Source organism: Lepus europaeus, chromosome 19 (assembly GCF_033115175.1).
Source record: "Lepus europaeus isolate LE1 chromosome 19, mLepTim1.pri, whole genome shotgun sequence".
Taxonomy (NCBI): Eukaryota; Metazoa; Chordata; class Mammalia; order Lagomorpha; family Leporidae; genus Lepus; species Lepus europaeus.
Genome location: NC_084845.1, coordinates 12647648 through 12665195, shown reverse-complemented (window position 1 = coordinate 12665195; position 17548 = coordinate 12647648). Strand labels below are relative to the sequence as shown.

Below are 17548 nucleotides of genomic sequence, written 5' to 3'. Positions count from 1 at the left end.
TCCCCCCCACCCCCCGCCCTTCTCACGTTAGTTTTACAATTAAAACATTTTCTTGTTTTGTGTGTGTGTGAGGCCCCTGTCACACTGGGAATTTGCAGGGAGGGAACTGGCATTGGGAGAAGGGGCCTAATGGAGCGTAGTCCCAGCGAGGGTCGCGCGAGGGCCATTGCTGTGGGCAGGTGGCACTGACCCGGCTCCCGCAGTGGGGCCAGGATGGACCCCAGCCCCGGGAGCAGCCTGTTGGCCAGAGTCCCTGGGCTGAGCTGGCCATTTTGCCAGATCTCCAATTTCCTGGAAACTCACAGCCGGTTTGTCTTGACCCCTGGTGGGCCAGGGAGGAGCACCGTTCCCCCCCCCCCCCCCCGCCCCCCGCCAGCCGCCTGGGCATTGGGCACCAGGACCTTGGGCAGGTTGTGGCGCTGGAGGTGGTGGCGAGGGCGGGGAGGTCCCGGGCCAGCCGGGTGTTCTTGGCCTTCACTGTCGGTAGTACGCCCTCCACGTTCCCCACCCCCTCCCGAGATTCAGGGCCTGGATCAGGTTCACAGGTGGCCTAGGTGCACCATCAAGGGCCTCAACAGCATAGCCGCTGCTGGGGCTGTGGGGGTGGCTTGAAGCCGAGGTGCAGTACATTTCTGGGGAGGAAATACCAAAACTGATGGGGAAAGGAAGGGAACAGGAGACCGGGGTAACCCCACAGGCCCCTAAGAACGAATCCCTAAAGTCTCCCGCCCGCAAGCATTTACACGTGGGCTCCGGCAGACCCGAAAGCAGCAGGTGAGTCCTGCCTTGGGAAGCTGTCTGAGAATGGAGGCGACCACATCCCACGGCGCAGTTTCTGCGGCCCTGGTGTTGGGAAGACCCCAGATGGGTGGGTGGGCGCGTGTCCCGAAGCCCCGCCCCTTCCCCCACCGCGCTGCTGAGAACTGCGCCTCGAAATCGCCGGCCCGGCCCTGGTTTCAAACAGGATTTACAGGGGCTTCAGTTACAGAGCGCTGGGAAGGCCGGGGGAGCCAAAAGGCCAGTTACCCAGCAGTGGTGACAGGCAGGAGCCGCCGTCCCCCGCGTGGCCAGGGGGACAAACAGGTCATCGGCGGAGCTGTGCTGGCGCCGGCCGGAAGTGGGATGTCGGGCTCCGGGCCTGGGCAGACCGGGGAGCTCGGCCACGTGGGCCCCGAGCGGACCTGCAGCATGAGCGGACAGCGGGTGCTGAGGGCGCTGGGCCCGGGCGCACGGACGGGGGCTGCTCCCCGAGCCCGAGTGGGCGACCTAAACAGGTCAGACCCGCGGTTCCCAGAGTGTGGATCCGGGAACAGCAGCCCTGGCACCTGGCTGGACACGCACATTCCTGGGCCGCGCCCAGGCTGCGTTAGGAATACCCGGCGGGGCCCTGGCATCCCTCTAGGGGGTCCTGAAGCCTGCACAGGTGTAGAGACCCCTGAGACCCCTGTATTCCCTCTCTCCCCTCGCCACAACCCCGCATCCCTCCACAGCCCTCGCACCTCCTCGGACTTGAGCCGAGTTCGCCCCCCTCCCCCACATTTAGCCACGCAGCCGCACCCAGGGCCCGGGGAGGTTGGGAAATGTAGTCCCTGGTGGGCGACGGCGTCTGCCAGGATCCGCCGCCGCAGAGTCAGGATCCTCGTTGCAGACCCCACCTGTGAAGGCAGGAGCACTGGCTGTGTAGTAACAGTGCGGACAGCACAGAGGGCCACGTGGATGATGCTGTCTGGGCCACGGTGCAGTGAGGTCAAGTGGAGCATGCAGCCATGCGGGGGCAGGGGGCTTCCACTGATAGAAAACATTCCCTGGCCAGCGCTGTGGCATAGTGGGTAAGGCTGCCGCTGCTTGCAATGCCAGCATCCCATACGGGAGCCGCTTCCAGATCCAGCTACTCCACTTCTGATCCAGCTCTCTGCATGGCCTGGGAAAGCAGAAGATGGCCCAAGTCCCCTAGCAGAAGATGGGCCCCTGCACCCATGTGGGAGACCTGGAAGAAGCTCCTGGCTCCTGGCTTTGGATCAGTGCAGCTCTGGCCAGTGAGCCAATTGGGGAGTGAACCAGCGGATGGAAGACCTCTCTCTCTCTCTCTCTCTCACATACACACACACACACACACTTTCTCTGCCTCTCCATCTCTCTCTGTGTAACTCTGACTTTCAAATAAATCTTAAAAATAAATAAGTAAATAAAACATTCCCATTGTCCCCATTCTGTTGGACAGCGCTCTTCTGTTTTAAGATTTATTTTACTTATTGCCAAGAGAGAAAGAAAGAGGTCTTCCATCCACTGGTTCACTCCCCAAATGACCACCGTAGTCAGGGCTGGGCCAGGCCAAAGCCAGGAGCCTGGAACTCCACCAGGGCCTCCTACGTGGGCGTCAAGGATCCAAGCACTTGGGCCATCACCTGCTGCCTTCCCAGGCGCATCAGCAGAGGGATGGATTGGAAGAGGAGCTGCCGGGGCTTTGGTGTGGGGATGCAGGTGTCCCACTGTGCCACTGCACAGGCCCCCTGGTGTTTCCTAGACAGATCAAGTGTCCACCTGAGAAAGGCAAACAATAGAATTAGCACTGTTGGCAGCGGCTTCACCTGCCATGCCACAGCGCCAGCCCCAAGAAGCTTCCTTTCTGGGGGGAGCATCTGGCACAGTGGTTAAGATGCTGCTTAGGACACCTGCAGTCCACGCCAGAGTTTGTGGTTCAAGCCCAGGCTTCTGCACTTCCCACCAGCTTCCTAGGAGGCAGCAGGTGATGGTTCCCAGTACTTGGGCCCCTGCCACCCATGTGGAAGACCCAGATGGATTTCCTGGCTCCTGACTTTGGTCTGGCCTAGCTCTGGCTCTTATAGGCATTTGGGGAGTGAACCAGCAGATGAAAGATTCTCTCTCTCTCTCTCTCCCTGCCTTTCAAAGAAAATGAAAATAACTTTAAAAAAATTTTAAATTATCATCTTGAATACACAGACTTCTGAATGGGAGAAAATATTTGCAAAGTCTAACATGGATGTTTTCTTAGCAAGAAAAATAGCAACCCTAAAAGGAAAGTGGGCAAAGGTATGAACAGGCAACATAGAGAAGAAAGAACCCAAAAGGCCAGTAAGGGTGTGCACAGGTGCTCAGGGAAATGTGAGCTCCAACAATGGGCTGCCATCCTACACGGAGACTAGCAGAATGCCGGCAGATTGAGAGCAGGCACTTGGCCTGCTGGTTGAGACACCCACATTCCACACTGCAGTACTTGAGTCTGATTCCTGGCTCCAGCCCCTGGGAGGCAGTGGTGAGCAATGGCTCAAGCAGCTGGGTTCCCACCACCCACACTGGAGACCTGGATTGAATTCCTGGCTCCCAGCTCATCTTGGGAGTGGACCAGCAGATGAGAGCGCTCATTATCCCCAATTGGTTAAAAATTGTTTTGGGGGCCGGCACTGTGGTGAAAAATGTTAAGCCTCCACCTGTGGCATCCCATATTCTCATCCTGGCTGCTCCACTTCTGATCCAACTCCCTGCTGATGCACCTGGGAAAGCGGCAGAGGATGGCCCAGGTGCTTTGGTCCCTGCATCCATGTGGTACAGGATGAAGCTCCTGACTCCTGGCTTCCCTGTGGTCCAGCCCTGGCTGTTGCTGCCATTTGGGGAGTGAACCAGCAGGGGGAAGATTTCTCTCTCTATGTCTCCTCTTCTCCCTCTCTTTAATGTCACCTTTCAAATAAGTAAATAAATCTTAAAAAAAAAAAAAAAAGCTTGCAGAACTTTTTTAAAAAATTTGTTTGGCCGGCGCTGCAGCTCAGTAGGCTAATCCTCCGCCTTGCGGTGCCGGCACACCGGGTTCTAGTCCCGGTTGGGGCACTGATCCTGTCCCGGTTGCCCCTCTTCCAGGCCAGCTCTCTGCTGTGGCCAGGGAGTGCAGTGGAGGATGGCCCAAGTGCTTGGGCCCTGCACCCCATGGGAGACCAGGAGAAGCACCTGGCTCCTGCCATCGGAACAGCGAGATGCACCGGCCGCAGCGCGCCTACCGCGGTGGCCATTGGAGGGTGAACCAACGGCAAAAAGGAAGACCTTTCTCTCTGTCTCCCTCTACTGTCCACTCTGCCTGTCAAAAAAAATTTTTTTTGTTTGTTAGAAAGTCAGAGTTACACAAAGAGAGACAGGGAGAGAGAGAGACAGAGGGAACTTCTATCCACTGGTTCACTCCCCAGATGGCCACATCAGCTGGAGCTGCGCCAATCTGGAGGCAGGAGCCAGGAGCTTCTTGCAGGTCTTCCATGCGGGTGCAGGGGCCCAAGGACTTAGGCCATCTTCTACTGCTTCCCTAGGCCATAGAAGAGAGCTGGATCGTGAGTGGAGCAGCCGGGACTAGAACCGGCACCCATATGGGATGCCAGCACTGCAGGTGGCAGCTTTACCTACTATGCCACAGCGCCAGTCCCTCAGAACTTTATTTTTTTAAAAAAAGATTTATTTATTCATTTGTTTATTTGGAGCTTCTTCCAGGTCTCCCACGTGGGTGCAGGTGTGGGTGATTCTGTGCCTTGCTGGGAGGCTGCCTGCCCAGCCCAGGCAGGAGGTTAGCCTGACTGTTGGCAGGAGGCGGAGCCCCAGGCACATTCCACCCCCACCCCCACCCCCCATAATTGCCAACCAGGCAAACAGCTCCCGGGTGTGGCCCAGGCCCATTAGGACCACCTGGAAAGCTACCTTAGCCTACATGACCTCCAAGCTGATTGGAGAAGTGTAGCGGGCGCCAATATCAGCTTCATCCTATAGAATTAGTGTTTCCCTGAATTAGCTACACCCCCTCTGCTGGCCCTTTCAAAGCTTATGCTTGCTAGTTAACAAACGGACATGTTCACTGAAACTTGTCTCCTTGGCTTCTTGTCAGAGAGCGCGTCCCCCCCCCCACCCCCCATCCCACCCCCACCCCCCACCCCACCCCCGCCATCCCGGACGTGTGGACCTCGCCCAATGATTCCTCATGCAGGGGCCCAAGCACGTGGGCCGTCCTCTGCTGCTTTCCCAGGCCATAGCAGGGAGCCGGATCAGAAGTGGAGCAGCTGGGACTTGAACCAGTGTCCATCTGGGATGCTGGTGCTGCGGGCAGCAGCTTAACCCATTTTGCCACAGTGCCAGCCCCAATCCTCAGAGTTTTAACAAAGGGGGGGGGGACTTTCCCCACATCTCCATCTCTGTCTCTGTCTCCATGCCTCTCCCAGCCTACTGTTTAATCTCCTGTAAGCAGGTAACCTAAGCCCATGGCACAAACCGTGAAAAATTCCAGAGGGATGAATTGGAAAGCCAGCCCCGGCCGCTCAGTTCCCCTCCCCTGGGAGTTTCCTGTGTCTCTGTCCAGAAACAAAAGCAGGTCCCAGCAGTGGCTCCCAGTGAAAAAACTGTGCATGGATTTCAATTTTGCACCCAAAGAGACGGGTTTTAAATGCACTTCCACGAACTTGTTGAATTCCCTTGGTCTCTGGGCAAATTGATGGAGCTTCCCCTGCTCCCTCCACTGCCCCTTTGGCTGGACTCAGGGCACTGCCCCGCCCGTGCCTCTGGCCCCCTGCCCGGGCCCTCTCTCTCTCCACGTCCCCTCTCCCCAGTATCTCTCTCCGAATTGCTGTCTGCCTGTCTCGGTCTCTCCCGGCTCCCTCCCTCATTCCTGCCTCTCTGTCGCCCCCTACAGGGTGAAGCTGGCCACAGCCCCTCACCCCCCTCAAACTCCGCCGCTTCCACTGGGGGCCACTGTTCTTCCACTCCCAGTCCCTGCGAACCTGGCTGCACCTTCCCACTCCCGGCAGCCCTGGTGGAGAACCCGGGATGTGCAGGACTGGGCCTGGGAACGCACCGCCTGGGGCTGACACCGCCTGTGCCGCAGGAGTGGGGAGGCCAGACTTGGGGACACAGCCTCCTTGCCCACCTGCCGAGCCAGCCGCCCTGAGCTGGGGACCCACAGTGAACAAACCTGCCCTGGGGAAGCCGAGGTTCCCGTAGGAGAGAGGTGGTCCCCCGGGGGACGTCCCCACACACCCCGCCAGGGCACGAATCACACTGAGAAAGACCGGGCCTGTGGGCTGTGGCAAGGGAGCAGCAGGGGCGGGAGGCTTAGCTGGGCCAGCCTTCTAGGAGACGACAAGCTCCCACTGGGGGCGTAGCCGCCTCCGCCGGGCAGGCTTCCGGTCTCCTTGGCTCCCTCCCATCCTCTCCCCCAGAGCTCTGTGCCCTCTTGGGTGGGGACTGGAGCTGCTGGGAGGTGACCACAAGTGTGTCCGGGTGGACTGGGGTCAAGTGGCAGAGTAACTTAGAAACTAGGCTGAAAACCAGATCGGATGAGCCGGGGTCCCCTGGCTGGTGAGGGCCATCCTGGGAGTCGGACACCAGCATGAGGAGCCTGGACCCCGGCCTGGGCCCCTTCCCCAGGGACACAGACACAGGCCAGACTGCTGGGGCTCAAACCCCAGCCCTGCCACTTGCTGGCTGTGTGACGTTGGGCAAGTCACTTCACGTCTCTGAGCCTCAGGTCTCACATCTGTGAAGTGGACTTAACGCCTCCCTTCAAGTGTGTGTTTGATTGATACACAGAGCTCGTTACACAGGGCCCGGCACACAGTAAGTGCCCCATTATTGCTTCTGTTGTTCTTCGGCTGTCGGCCTGGCAGTACTCTGTAGGTGGGTGTCTCAGCCCTGAGATGGCTCCCAGCTCCGGCCTTGTATACCCCAGTGGCCCCCAGCGGCGCTGAGCCAGGCCAAAGCCAGGACCAGGAGCTTCATCTGGGTCTCTCATGTAGGTGCAGGGACCCAAGGACTTGGACCGTCTTCCACTGCTTTCCCAGGCGCATTAGCAGGGAGCTGGACCAGAATTGGAACAATTTTGTTTGTTTCTTAAAAAAAAAAAAAAGATTTTATTTATTTGAAAGACAGTTACAGAGAGAGGTAGAGACAGAGAGAGATGTCTTCCATCCGCTGGTTCACTCCCCAGATGGCCACAATGGCAGAGCTGCACTGATCCAAAGCCAGGGGCCAGGAGCTTCTTCCAGGTCTCCCACATGGGTGCAGGGGCCCAAGGACTTGGGCCATCTTCTACTGCTTTCCCAGGCCACAGCAGAGAGCTGAATTGGAAGAGAAGCAGCTGGGACACGAACCGGCGCCCATGTGGGATGGCGGCTCTGCAGGCATCTGTTTTGTTTCTTATTGAGGTGTGATTCACACAAGTAGGATGCACACATTTTCCACGTGGTGCTGGAGTTCTGCCCCCGTGTGCACCTACCAGGGACCACCACTAAGGGGCGTTGTCCCCCATCGCCCCCAAGTTCACTTCATTTCCTCGCTGCCGGGCTCTGAACCCCAGCCCCTCCCAGCCACTCGCCTGCTTCCCTTCGCTCTACCTTGGTCTGGCCTTTTCCAGAATGTCCCGGAAGTGCGATCATGCAGGGAGTGGTCCTTTTAGCCTGGCCTCTGTCACCCGGCCGAGTGACTTCCAGGTTCACTCACGCCCTGGCATGTTGTGACCGTTCGTTCCTGTCTGAATGTCCGTCCCCTCCACAACTCCCGCTGCCCCTGAGCTGTCCAGCAACAGCCGTGCTAGGCCTGGCTCCCCGATGAGATTAGTGGGTAGAGAGGAGGAGCCTGGCGTTGGCTCCCGCCCTCCTGCACTTGGCCGTGTCGTTGACGCCTTCCGCACTGGGCTTCACAGCCTTCAGGATCGTCAGAAGCAAGCTTTTCTTTTTCTTTTTCTTTGTTTTTGACAGGCAGAGTGGACAGTGAGAGAGAGAGAGACAGAGAGAAAGGTCTTCCTTTTTCCGTTGGGTCACCCCCTAAGTGGCCTGCTACGGCCGGTGTGTTGCGGCCGGCGCACTGCGCCAATCCGAAGCCAGGAGCCAGGTGCTTCTCCTGGTCTCCCATGCGGGTGCAGGGCCCCAGGATCTGGGCCATCCTCCACCGCCTTCCCGGGCCACAGCAGAGAGCTGGACTGGAAGAGGAGCAGCCGGGGCAGAATCTGGTGCCCCGACTGGGACTAGAACCTGGAGTGCCGGCGCCGCAGGCGGAGGATTAGCCTATTGAGCCATGGCGCTGGCCAAGCTTTTCTTTTTTAAAGATTTATTTATTTATTTGGAAGAGGTACAGAGAGAGGGAGAGACAGAGACAGAGAGAGAGAGAGAGAGAGAGAGAGAGAGAGGGAGGGAGAGGTCTTCCTTCTGCTGGTTCACTCCCCAAATGGACCAATGGCCGGAGCCAGACTGATCCGAAGCCAGGAGCCAGAAGCTTCTTCTGGGTCTCTCACACGGGTGCAGGGGCCTAAACACTTGGGCATCTTCCGCTGGCAAGCTTTCCTTAAACCATTTTTACTTAGGGGTGGCATTGTGGTGCAGTGGGTTAAGCCACCACCTGTGATGCCGGTGAGTCCCAGCTGCTCCACCCTGATCCAGCTCTCTGCTGTGGCCCGGGAAAGCAGTGGAAGATGGCCCAAGTGCCAGGGCCCCTGCACCCACATGGGAGACCTGGATGGAGTTCCAGGCTCCTGTCTTTGGCCTGGCCCGGCCCTGGCAGCTGACCGGGGAGTGAACCCAGAGGTAGAAGTTCTCTCTCTGTCCCTCCCTCTCTCTTTGCATCTCTGCTTTTCAAATCAATCAATCAATCTTTTAAAAATAAATACAATCTTTATTTTTAGTTAGAGAGGGAGAGACACAAACATCCACTGCTTTACTCCCTCAAATGCCCACCATAGCCAGGACTGGGCCAGGCCGAAGACAGGAGCCCGGGAGCCAGGAGCTCCATCTGGGTCTCCCAGGTGCGTGGCAGGGACCCAACAGCCATCACCATCACCTCCCACGGTCTGCAATGGCAGGAAGCTGGAACTAGGAGTCGGAGTCAGGACTCGAACCCCGGGCCCTCCCAGAGGGAATGCAGGCCAGGTAAACACACTTCTTTATACAAGACACAGCCCCTGGTCTTCGGTTGTAGCAACACAAAACACACTGAGCCGGCTCCTGTGTTGTCTGGGTGTCAGGGCCTTCCCTATTCACCCAGCCCTGATGGGCGCTTGGGCCGGGACCCCCCCCTGCCCCGCCCCAGAGCGCTTGCTGCGGCTGACTGCTCGGATCGCTGGGCCCGGGGGTGGGAGCGTGCTGGGTCCTACCAGAAATCCCCAAACCCTCTCCTGCCCACGCCTCACCACCTGACCCCAAGTGGCAGCGACCTGGGCCAAGCAGCACTTACACAGCCTGGGGCTCCCTCGCATACATAGCCTGGCACAGGCCGGAGCCCCACCCTGGGGCCTTCCCCGCGCCTCCAGTGAGGGGGGGCAGTGGACTCCCTAACGTCCATGCTCTTGCCCATGCAGACTCTGGGTGCAGATGTAAAAGCAGGTGTCTCTGCAGGCGCCGGCACCCACCGCCTCCCCCGACCCAGGCCTGGCTCAGATGCCCTGAGGGGGGAGGGTGAAGCCCAGGGGCCGGAAGGCTGGGGTTTTCTCAGGAGGGAACTGGGGAGCCATGGAGGGTTTAGCCGGCAGAGCGCGAGGCTGGGTTTGGGCTGTGGGACAACCGCCAGCTGTCTTGTGTGTGGGGGAGGGAGGCTCCCAGGGAGATGACCGAGTGCCAGCCTGGGCAGGCGGGGGGTGGGGGGTGGGTAGAGGGGCATCCGTGCCAGCCGGCAGACTCCGCCATGCTCCCCCACGGCCTCCCCTGGCTCCGGGCCACTCCCTGCCCTGGATTCTGACCTGGGAACTGCTCTGACCGCCCCAGCTGACACGCCTCCTCCCCCAGATGACAACCACAGGGCTGACGCAGGGCGGGTGGGACCCAGGACAAGGGCTCCGGCTTGTGGGCCTGCGGTGGCTGGGAGTGTCTCGGGCCATGCATGCGGGTGTGTCGAAGGCTCTTGTCAGTGTTTGCCGGGAACCTGCTGCCAACTTCCGTGTGCAGCAGGGACACGCCCTGCAGGTGCCTCCCTCCAGCCCAGTCCCCCTCCCCCCCCAGGTCCCACCATCCCCAGGCTCTGGTGAATTCCCATCTCTCCCCAGGCAGGTCCCTGCTCCTCAGTTCCCCAGCTTAAGGATGGCGAAACCAGTTCCCTGTCTGCAGGGCTGTGGTGAGATTCAGCGGGGTCAGGATGGACACTCAGTGAAGGAAGGTCATGGCCATTTCCTGTCTGTGCCCGTGTGAGCCACTCTTTCTCTCTGGGGCTGCCCCGTGTCCCTGTGCACCGCATCTGAGGCCATGTGTGAAAGCGGCTGTACAGCCTCAGCCGCGTGGCTAGACCTCTCTGTGCACTGGGGCGTGGCTGCCGCGTCTGCTTCCCAGGGTGGGTGTGGAGCTCAATGAGTCGGTCCGGCTATAGGACCAGGAGCGATGCCCCGCACGCAGGCAGCCCACTGTCACAGCAACATTGTCATGGGGCGTGGGCTCTGGGAGTGTCCCAGCACACATCCCCAGGGAGTGTGGGGCAGCAGGTGCCGGGTGAGCATGTGGGGTCACCAGGCCGGGATGGAAGCATCAGTTTTCTTTCTTCCTTCTCCTTCTCCTTCTCCTCCTCCTTCTCCTTTTTTTTTTTTTTTTAAAGATTTATTTATTTATTTGAAAGGCAGAGTTACACACAGAGAGAAGGAGAGGCAGAGAAAGAGAGAGAGAGAAATCTTCCATCCACTGGTTCACTCCCCAAATGGCTGCAATGGCGGATCCGAAGCCAGGAGCCAGGAGCTTCTTCTGGGTCTCCTACATGGGTGCAGGAGCCCAAGGACTTGGGCCATCCTCCACTGCTTTCCCGGGCCACAGCAGAGAGCTGCATCGGAAGAGGAGCAGCTGGGACTCGAACCAGCATCCATAGGGGATGCTGGCACTGCAGGCAGCAGCTTTATCACGACTACACCACAGCGCCGGCCCCAAAACGAGTAAACTTTAAAAAACTAAATAAAATTCCAGCCGCAGCAGCCCCGACCTCCTCGTCTTTGTGAGGGTGAAACTGGCTTGGCAACGCTGCTCACCCTGGTGCGCACCTGAGCCAGGTGGGGGTGTGGTCCAGCAGGAAGTGGCCACGGCATCTGGCTCCGCAGGTTCCTCTGTGCCCACCATTGCCCCATCCCGACTCCGCACACCCCGTGACCTCTGAGCGGGAGGGAGGAGGCTCCAGCCCCAGCCCAGCAAGGGGGGCCGGCACCCCGAAAACACCCCAGGGGCTGGCCGCTCCCCTCCCCGCCGCCCTGCGCTGTCCCCGGGGTTCCCTGACTGCTCACTGCTTCCCTGCTCTGCCCACCTTGGTCTCCAGGACAACGCCAGGGTCCCAGGGGTGTGTCCCTTGGTGAGGGCAGAGGAGGAAGTGGCAGAGGCTAGAACCGCCCCCTCCCTGTGAGGAGGGGGAAGGGAGAGTCTTTATTAATTAGCCTCTTCACCCCACCTCCTCCAGGTCTGAGGCCGCATCTTAATGAGGCAGATGAGCCTCATTAGAGAGACACAGGCCTGGCATTAGCTCCATTGTCACCCCCTCCTAGGCCAGGCCTGGGCCTCCGCTGGCCCTGGAAAACTGGGCCAGAAAGTCCAGGAAACCCAGCAGGGGCGGGGGTCTGAGGGAGGAGGGACCAGGGGTGTGGAGCCCCGGATCTGAGGGAGGAGGTGCATGGTGGGGTTGGGGAGGGGATGGGGGCTGGTCTCCCCAGTCTAAGGAAGGAGCGGGTCCGAGGGAGGAGAGCCTTGAGCCTGGCTCCCTGGTCTGTGGGAGCATGTCCAAGGTGTGGGGGGAGGGGGCTGGTCTCCCCAGTCCAAGGGAGGAGGGCCCTGAGGGCGCAGATCCTTCCCCCCACCCCCCGGCACGCCCCGCTCTTAAACCCGGCTGGAGCACCACGCCCCCTCCCGCCCCCAGTTAACACAGAGCCCGGCGGAACCGGGACAGTCGCTCCGGCCGCACGGATGGAGCAGGAGCGGGACGACGACGCTCTAGGTGGCGAGGCGGAGGCCGAGGGACCCGCGAGGCCCCCGGAGCTGCCGCCGCCGCAGCCCTCGCCGCCGCCGCCGCCGTCGCCCGCGGCCCCGGAGAGCCCCAGGCCCCCGCAGGCCGAGCCGCCGTCCGAGGCCAGCGCCCGGCAGCTGCTGCTGGAGGAGTGGGGGCCGCTGGGCGGGGGCCTGGGGCTGCCCCCGCGCCTCACCTGGAAGCTGCTGCTCGTGCGGCGGCCGCTCTACCGCAACCTGCTGCGCTCGCCCAACCCCGAGGGTGCGCCCGGGCCGTCTGCCTCTGCTGTCGCTGGGGCTCTGGCCCGAACTCCCCTGTCCTGCCAGCTCTCTCTGCCCCTCGCTGGCTCTGGCGCTCTCTGCACCCCCCACCCTTCCGCCCCCCAGCACCTGCCTTTTCTGCATTGCACCATCCTCTGTCTCCACCTCATTCTCTGGGCGCCTCTCTGGGTCCCTCAGTCTGTCTCACCCCTTTCCTCCCACCCCCATCATTCGGCTCCCCCAGGACCTCGCAAGCCGCTGCCCCGGGGCCTGACTCACTGCCCCTGCCCGGCTGGTCTGGCGTGGGGCAGGTTCCTGCCCTTCCAGTGCGGCCCTGGGGGTGGGGAATGGCAGAATGTGATGTGGAAGGGGCCTGAGGCTGCGCTCCCTGCACTTTCCAGGCATCAACATTTACCAGCCAGCGCCCCCTACTGGTCCTACCCAGCAACCCCTGCAGGCTCTGGGTAAGTGCCAGGGGGCCGGGCTGGAGGTCAGGGCTGCCCGGGGCTAGGGAGACCCTAACTGTTCTTGCCGCCACCTGCCAGGCAATTTCCGCGGATGGCACATTCACACTGAGCAGCTCCAGGAGGGCCTCAGGTGAGTCGGAGGGGCCCTGTGACCTTCTTCACACTGGGGCCCAGAGAGACTGACTTGGGCCCCTTGGGGGCTCCATGGCCTACCCAGTCACAGAGGAGCCCCGGCTCCTGCGAGGCCTGGCGTGCAGAGATGGCTGTCCCTGCGGTGGGAGGGGTCACCCCAGGCCACCAGGCGTCCTCCAGGAAGCCTCAGGTGGTTTGAAGCACCTGGGCCCGGGGTTTAGGTCCTGCTTCTGCCACTTCACCTTGGGCACATCCCAATCCTGAGCGTCAATTTTCTCATCTGAGCAGCACAGGGTTCGGAGGGCGTTGCCCTGGGCGGGGCCTGGGGGAGGGCGTTGCCCTGGGCGGGGCCAGGGCCGGGGTGGGGGCCAGGGGAGCGCTGTGACCGCGGCCCCTTGCCCGCAGCTGGACAGTGAAGCAGCAGTGTGTGGACCTCCTGGCCGAGGGCCTGTGGGAGGAGCTGCTGGACGACGAGCAGCCCAACATCACGGTCATGGACTGGTGCGTGCTCCGTGGTGACGCAGGGCCCGCCCCAGACACACACACACACACACACACACCCGGGCCTCTTGTCTCCCAGGCTTTCCGTTTGGAAGTGGCCCAGCCTCTTCCATCTCTGGGCGAGCCGAGGCTGCTCCTTCCTCCTTGGGTGCCTGTCCCCCTCTCTTCCTCCTTATCTTTGGGGGGTGGTGTCCCTGAACACCCCTGCCCCCAGCTGGGTTGGATACATTGGCCGCAGGGTGCTGGGTGGCCCCCCTCCCAGCCCTGACCACGCCTGGCTGTCACCGCCTGGCTGTCTCCCCACTGGACTCTGAATCCCTTGCAGTCACTGCCCTGTGAGGCCGAGTGCGTGCAATGAGTGTGTGTGGCACGGGGAACAGAGCCAGTGGCCGTGGCACTGTGGCAGCCGCCGACGGCCTCAACCCCACCCCCAGGTACGAGGACAGCCGCCTGGATGCCTCCGTGTATGAGCTGCACGTATGGCTGCTGGCCGCTGACCGCCGCACAGTTATCGCGCAGCATCACGTGGCCCCCCGGACCAATGGGAGAGGCCCCCCAGGCCACTGGGTCCAGGTGAGACTTGCTGTCTCCGTGCCCCCCCTGCCCCAGGGGGAGGGAGCGGAGCAGGGCTCATGGGAGGGGGGCCTGGCAGTGCTCCTTCCTGACCCGGCTGCCGGCCCAGGTAGCCCACGTGTTCCGCCAGTACGGGCCCGGCGTGCGCTTCGTCCACTTCCTGCACAAGACCAAGAACCGCCAGGAGCCGGGGGGAGTGCGGCGGACCCGGGTGACCGACTCCTCCGTGTCCGTGCAGCTCCGCGAGTGACGGCCCTGACCCCCGTCAGCGCCCGGCACCCCCAAGGCCCCCTTCCTGAGCCCTCAGCCCCACCGTGATCACACACACACACCCCAGGCCGGCGCCCCACTCCGGCCTGGCCCTGGGCTTCTCACGTGACATCCTCAATGTCCCCGAGCTCCAGGAGGCAGGGCTCCTCCTGCAGGTTCTGCGCCAGGCGCACAGTAGGTGCTCCAGAGTCTGTGCTGAGTGGATCAATAAACACGGCTGCCCAAGGATGCTGAGCTCAAAGCTTGGCCTGGTTCTACCCCACTAGAGCATCCTCGAAACCTCGGACCCCTGGGCTGACCTTGACCTCTGATCTCCTCATACAACCCCCTCCCGTTGCTGTGTGTGACCTCCTAGGCTCCCTCAACTCAGCATCTCCAAGAGCTCCCTCCCTCTCCACCATTCGCAGTTGTCACCCCCCAAGAGCTGTCCCCACGCCTCTCCTCCCAGGACCCCCAGAGCCCCCAGACCAAGTATCCACCCAGAGCCTCATCCGTGGCCACGGTGAGGACACAGATCGCAAGCTGCACAGAAATGTGCGCCAACGAGAGTGTGCTCCGCAGCCGTGCTGGGGAGGAGCCGTCACAGCCACCCCAGGCTTGGGGTCTGGCCTCGCCTCTACAGATGGGGTCCTAGCAGGGCCCTGCTGCCCTTCGTGTGTTTGGGGGCTCCTGGGAGGCCAGGCCGTTAACCCAAAAGCATGGGAAGCATTTCAGTAGCGAGCCAGCAGCCAGCGGTGCCCCGGCAGGAAACCGTGGGTGCGGTCAGTGCACAGCTGACTGTCAGATCCCAGGAGTGCGTCCCTGTCCCTGGCATCGGTCCCCCTGGTGGGGGCCGCCCCAGGCCTGAGCGCCCCGCTCCCTCCCCTGTTCCAGTGGGTCCTGAGTGGACTCGGCCCCAGACACAAGCAGATGGCAGCCAGGGACATCTTCACAGGGGCTGTATTTCAGGGAAGGCGGAGTGGGGGCGGCAGGAAATCCTTTGCTCCGCCGGGGACGAGTGGGGCAGGGGCTCAGCGCTGTGCGTGGTCGCAGGTGAGGGTCTTTCAGGGCATCAGGAGCACCTGCAACAATATCATCGAGACGGAGACGCTCACCAAGACACCCACAGTTTGGGAGGCAGCTGGGAAGCTGGGGGTCCTGGCCTGGGAGGGTTCAGAGCTGGGGGCTCCTGGAAGGAGGGGTGGCTGGGGCTGGTTTGGGAGGGCCCCAGGGCTGTGAGTGGGCAGTGGGTCTGGGGGCCCTGGGGCTGCCGCTTAGGGAAGGTGGTGTGGGGGTGCTTCCAGACAGGCTAGGGGGCTGGAGTGTGGTCAGCTTCTGGGAATCCCAGAGGTGTGGCTGAGCGTGTGCCACGGGGTGGGGCTGCCTCCTGGATGGGGGGCGGGGCGGGGGGGGCGCACGCACTTGCAGTAGAGCGCGGAGATGGCGTTGTTCCAGTCCCCGAAGAGGCCGCGGCGGTACTCCTCGAGGCGCGGGTAGGCGCCGGCCGAGAACTTGCGTGTCTTGCCCTCCTTGCCTTTCTTGGACCACACGGTGAGCTCACAGCGCTGGCCCACGACCAGCGAGGACGCGGTGTTGGCCCAGTTGGAGGGCAGGTAGGGCAAGTCGGTGTTGGGCTCCAGCGACAGCTCGGCGCCCGCGCAGCAGTTGTCGTAGTAGGGGTCGCTCTTGTCGTAGAGCTTGGCGCACGTGCGCGTGCCGTCCTCCTTCTTAAGGTCAGCGGGCGCAGGGCAGGCGCCTCGGGCGCCCGGGGCGGCCGCCAGGGCCAGGGCCAGCAGCAGCAGCGGCGGCAGCGACATGGCGAGGCTGCCGGAGCGGGCTGTCGCGCGCGCTTTTATGGGCCTGACCGTGGGAAGGGAGAAGCTGCGAGATAAGGGCTCGGGAGGGGAGGGGCGCAGGGGCGGAGACCTCGCTCGCTCAGGTGGACACTCAGCACCCAGAAAGGCGCTCAGGTGTTTGTGTGACACGTCGCTGGCCTTTGCGCCGTGGGTAAGAGGTAGCCAGGGGCGCAGGCATCCCTAGGGGAGTCCCCGCCCCACTTCCCATCCGGCTTAATGCAGATGCGCACCTGGGAGGCAGCAGGTGGCAGTTCAAGAACCTGGGACCCTGCCACCCCCAGGGGAGACCCGGATGGAGTTCTTGACCCCTGGCTTTGGCCTGGTGGAGACCTCGCTGTCTTGGGTATCCGGGGAGTTGGCCTTTCAAACAAATACACGAATCTTTAAGAATGAAAATCTCGGCGAGGCGCTGTACACAAGGCTTGGAGGGATTTTTTGCCACACTGTGCCCAGCAGAGAGTTACTAGCTGTTTTATACAAAGAGTGCTCACAAGAAGAAATCAGTCCTGGTTATGCTGCCCACATGGGAAAGACGGGCTCACAGCCGGGAGAGGGAGGGAGAGGAGACCTCTGTCCCAGCCCCCGCCCCGGGAGCCTTCCTATCCAAGGCTGGAAATTTGACTCCAGGAAATAAATGGTGGACCTGCCCAGCTGTGGAAAACTTTAAAAACTGTGATAAAGGGGCAGGGACTGTGGTGTAGCAGGTAAAGCCGCTGCCTGCAGGGCCGGCATCCTATATGGGCACCGGCTCATGTCCTGGCTGCTCCTCTTCCAGTCCAGCTCTCTTCTGTGGCCCGGGAGGGCAGTGGAGTATGGCCCAAGTCCTTGGGACCCCTGCAGCTGCATGGGAGACCCAGAAGAAGCTCCTGGCTCCTGGCTTCGGATCGGTGCAGCTCCGGCTATTGCAGCCATTTGGGGAGTGAACCAGTGGAGGGAAGACCTCTCTCTCTCTCTGTATAACTGTGACTTTCAAGTAAAATAAATAAATCTTTAAAAATAAATAAATAAATATTGTGATAAAGCAAAGAAAGTCTGAAACTCACCGAAGATAACATAGACTCAGCGTGCACAATGCGCCATGAACTGGGACCAGTCAGCAAGCTCCAGCGCCGTGAGCCCAAGGCAGCATTACAGCGGCACAGGCAACCGGGGCGGCTGGGACCCCGGGGCCGAACAGAGGCTGGCATGTGTGGGAGTCGGGCCATGGCCCCTCCCAGGCTCTTGCCCTGCCTCCTGCCAGACAAAACTGGGATGAAGCATACGAATGTGCCCATGAGACAGCCAAGGGTTCTGTGGCTCTGTGAGTGCAAGCCTGAGCCTCAGTACCCCTGTCTGTGAAATGGGTGGTATTTCTCCCTCTGCCACAGGAGTGCCTGGGTCCAAATCCCAGCTCCTCCATAACTTTGCACACATGACTGCATTCCAGGGCTTCCTGGGGACAGCACTAGTGTTCACCGCAGAAGGTTGGCATAAGGGGCAGGTGCTTGGTCCAGCCATTAAGACACCCGAGTCCCACATCACGGGTGCCTGGTTCGAGTGCCGACTCCAGCTCCTGAGCCCGGCTTCCTGCCGGTGCAGACTC

General features: G+C 61.3%; 2 protein-coding genes across 2 annotated transcripts; one reads left to right on the top strand and one right to left on the bottom strand.

The window, feature by feature from the left end:
• The first annotated feature begins 11888 nt into the window (after positions 1-11888).
• Positions 11889-14467, top strand: NCCRP1 (NCCRP1, F-box associated domain containing). The gene is made up of 6 exons (XM_062177404.1): positions 11889-12189; positions 12590-12652; positions 12734-12785; positions 13193-13288; positions 13723-13861; positions 13971-14467. Exons 1-6 carry the CDS (start codon positions 11889-11891, stop codon positions 14109-14111), a joined length of 792 nt encoding a protein of 263 aa, XP_062033388.1. The 3' UTR covers positions 14112-14467.
• A 715-nt stretch (positions 14468-15182) lies between these two features.
• On the bottom strand, positions 15183-15927 carry SYCN (syncollin). Its single transcript, XM_062175983.1, has 2 exons — positions 15533-15927; positions 15183-15192 (listed from the first exon to the last, which is right to left on the bottom strand). The coding sequence occupies exons 1-2, from the start codon at positions 15925-15927 to the stop codon at positions 15183-15185; spliced, it is 405 nt and encodes a 134-aa protein (XP_062031967.1).
• Between the last annotated feature and the right edge of the window lie 1621 nt (positions 15928-17548).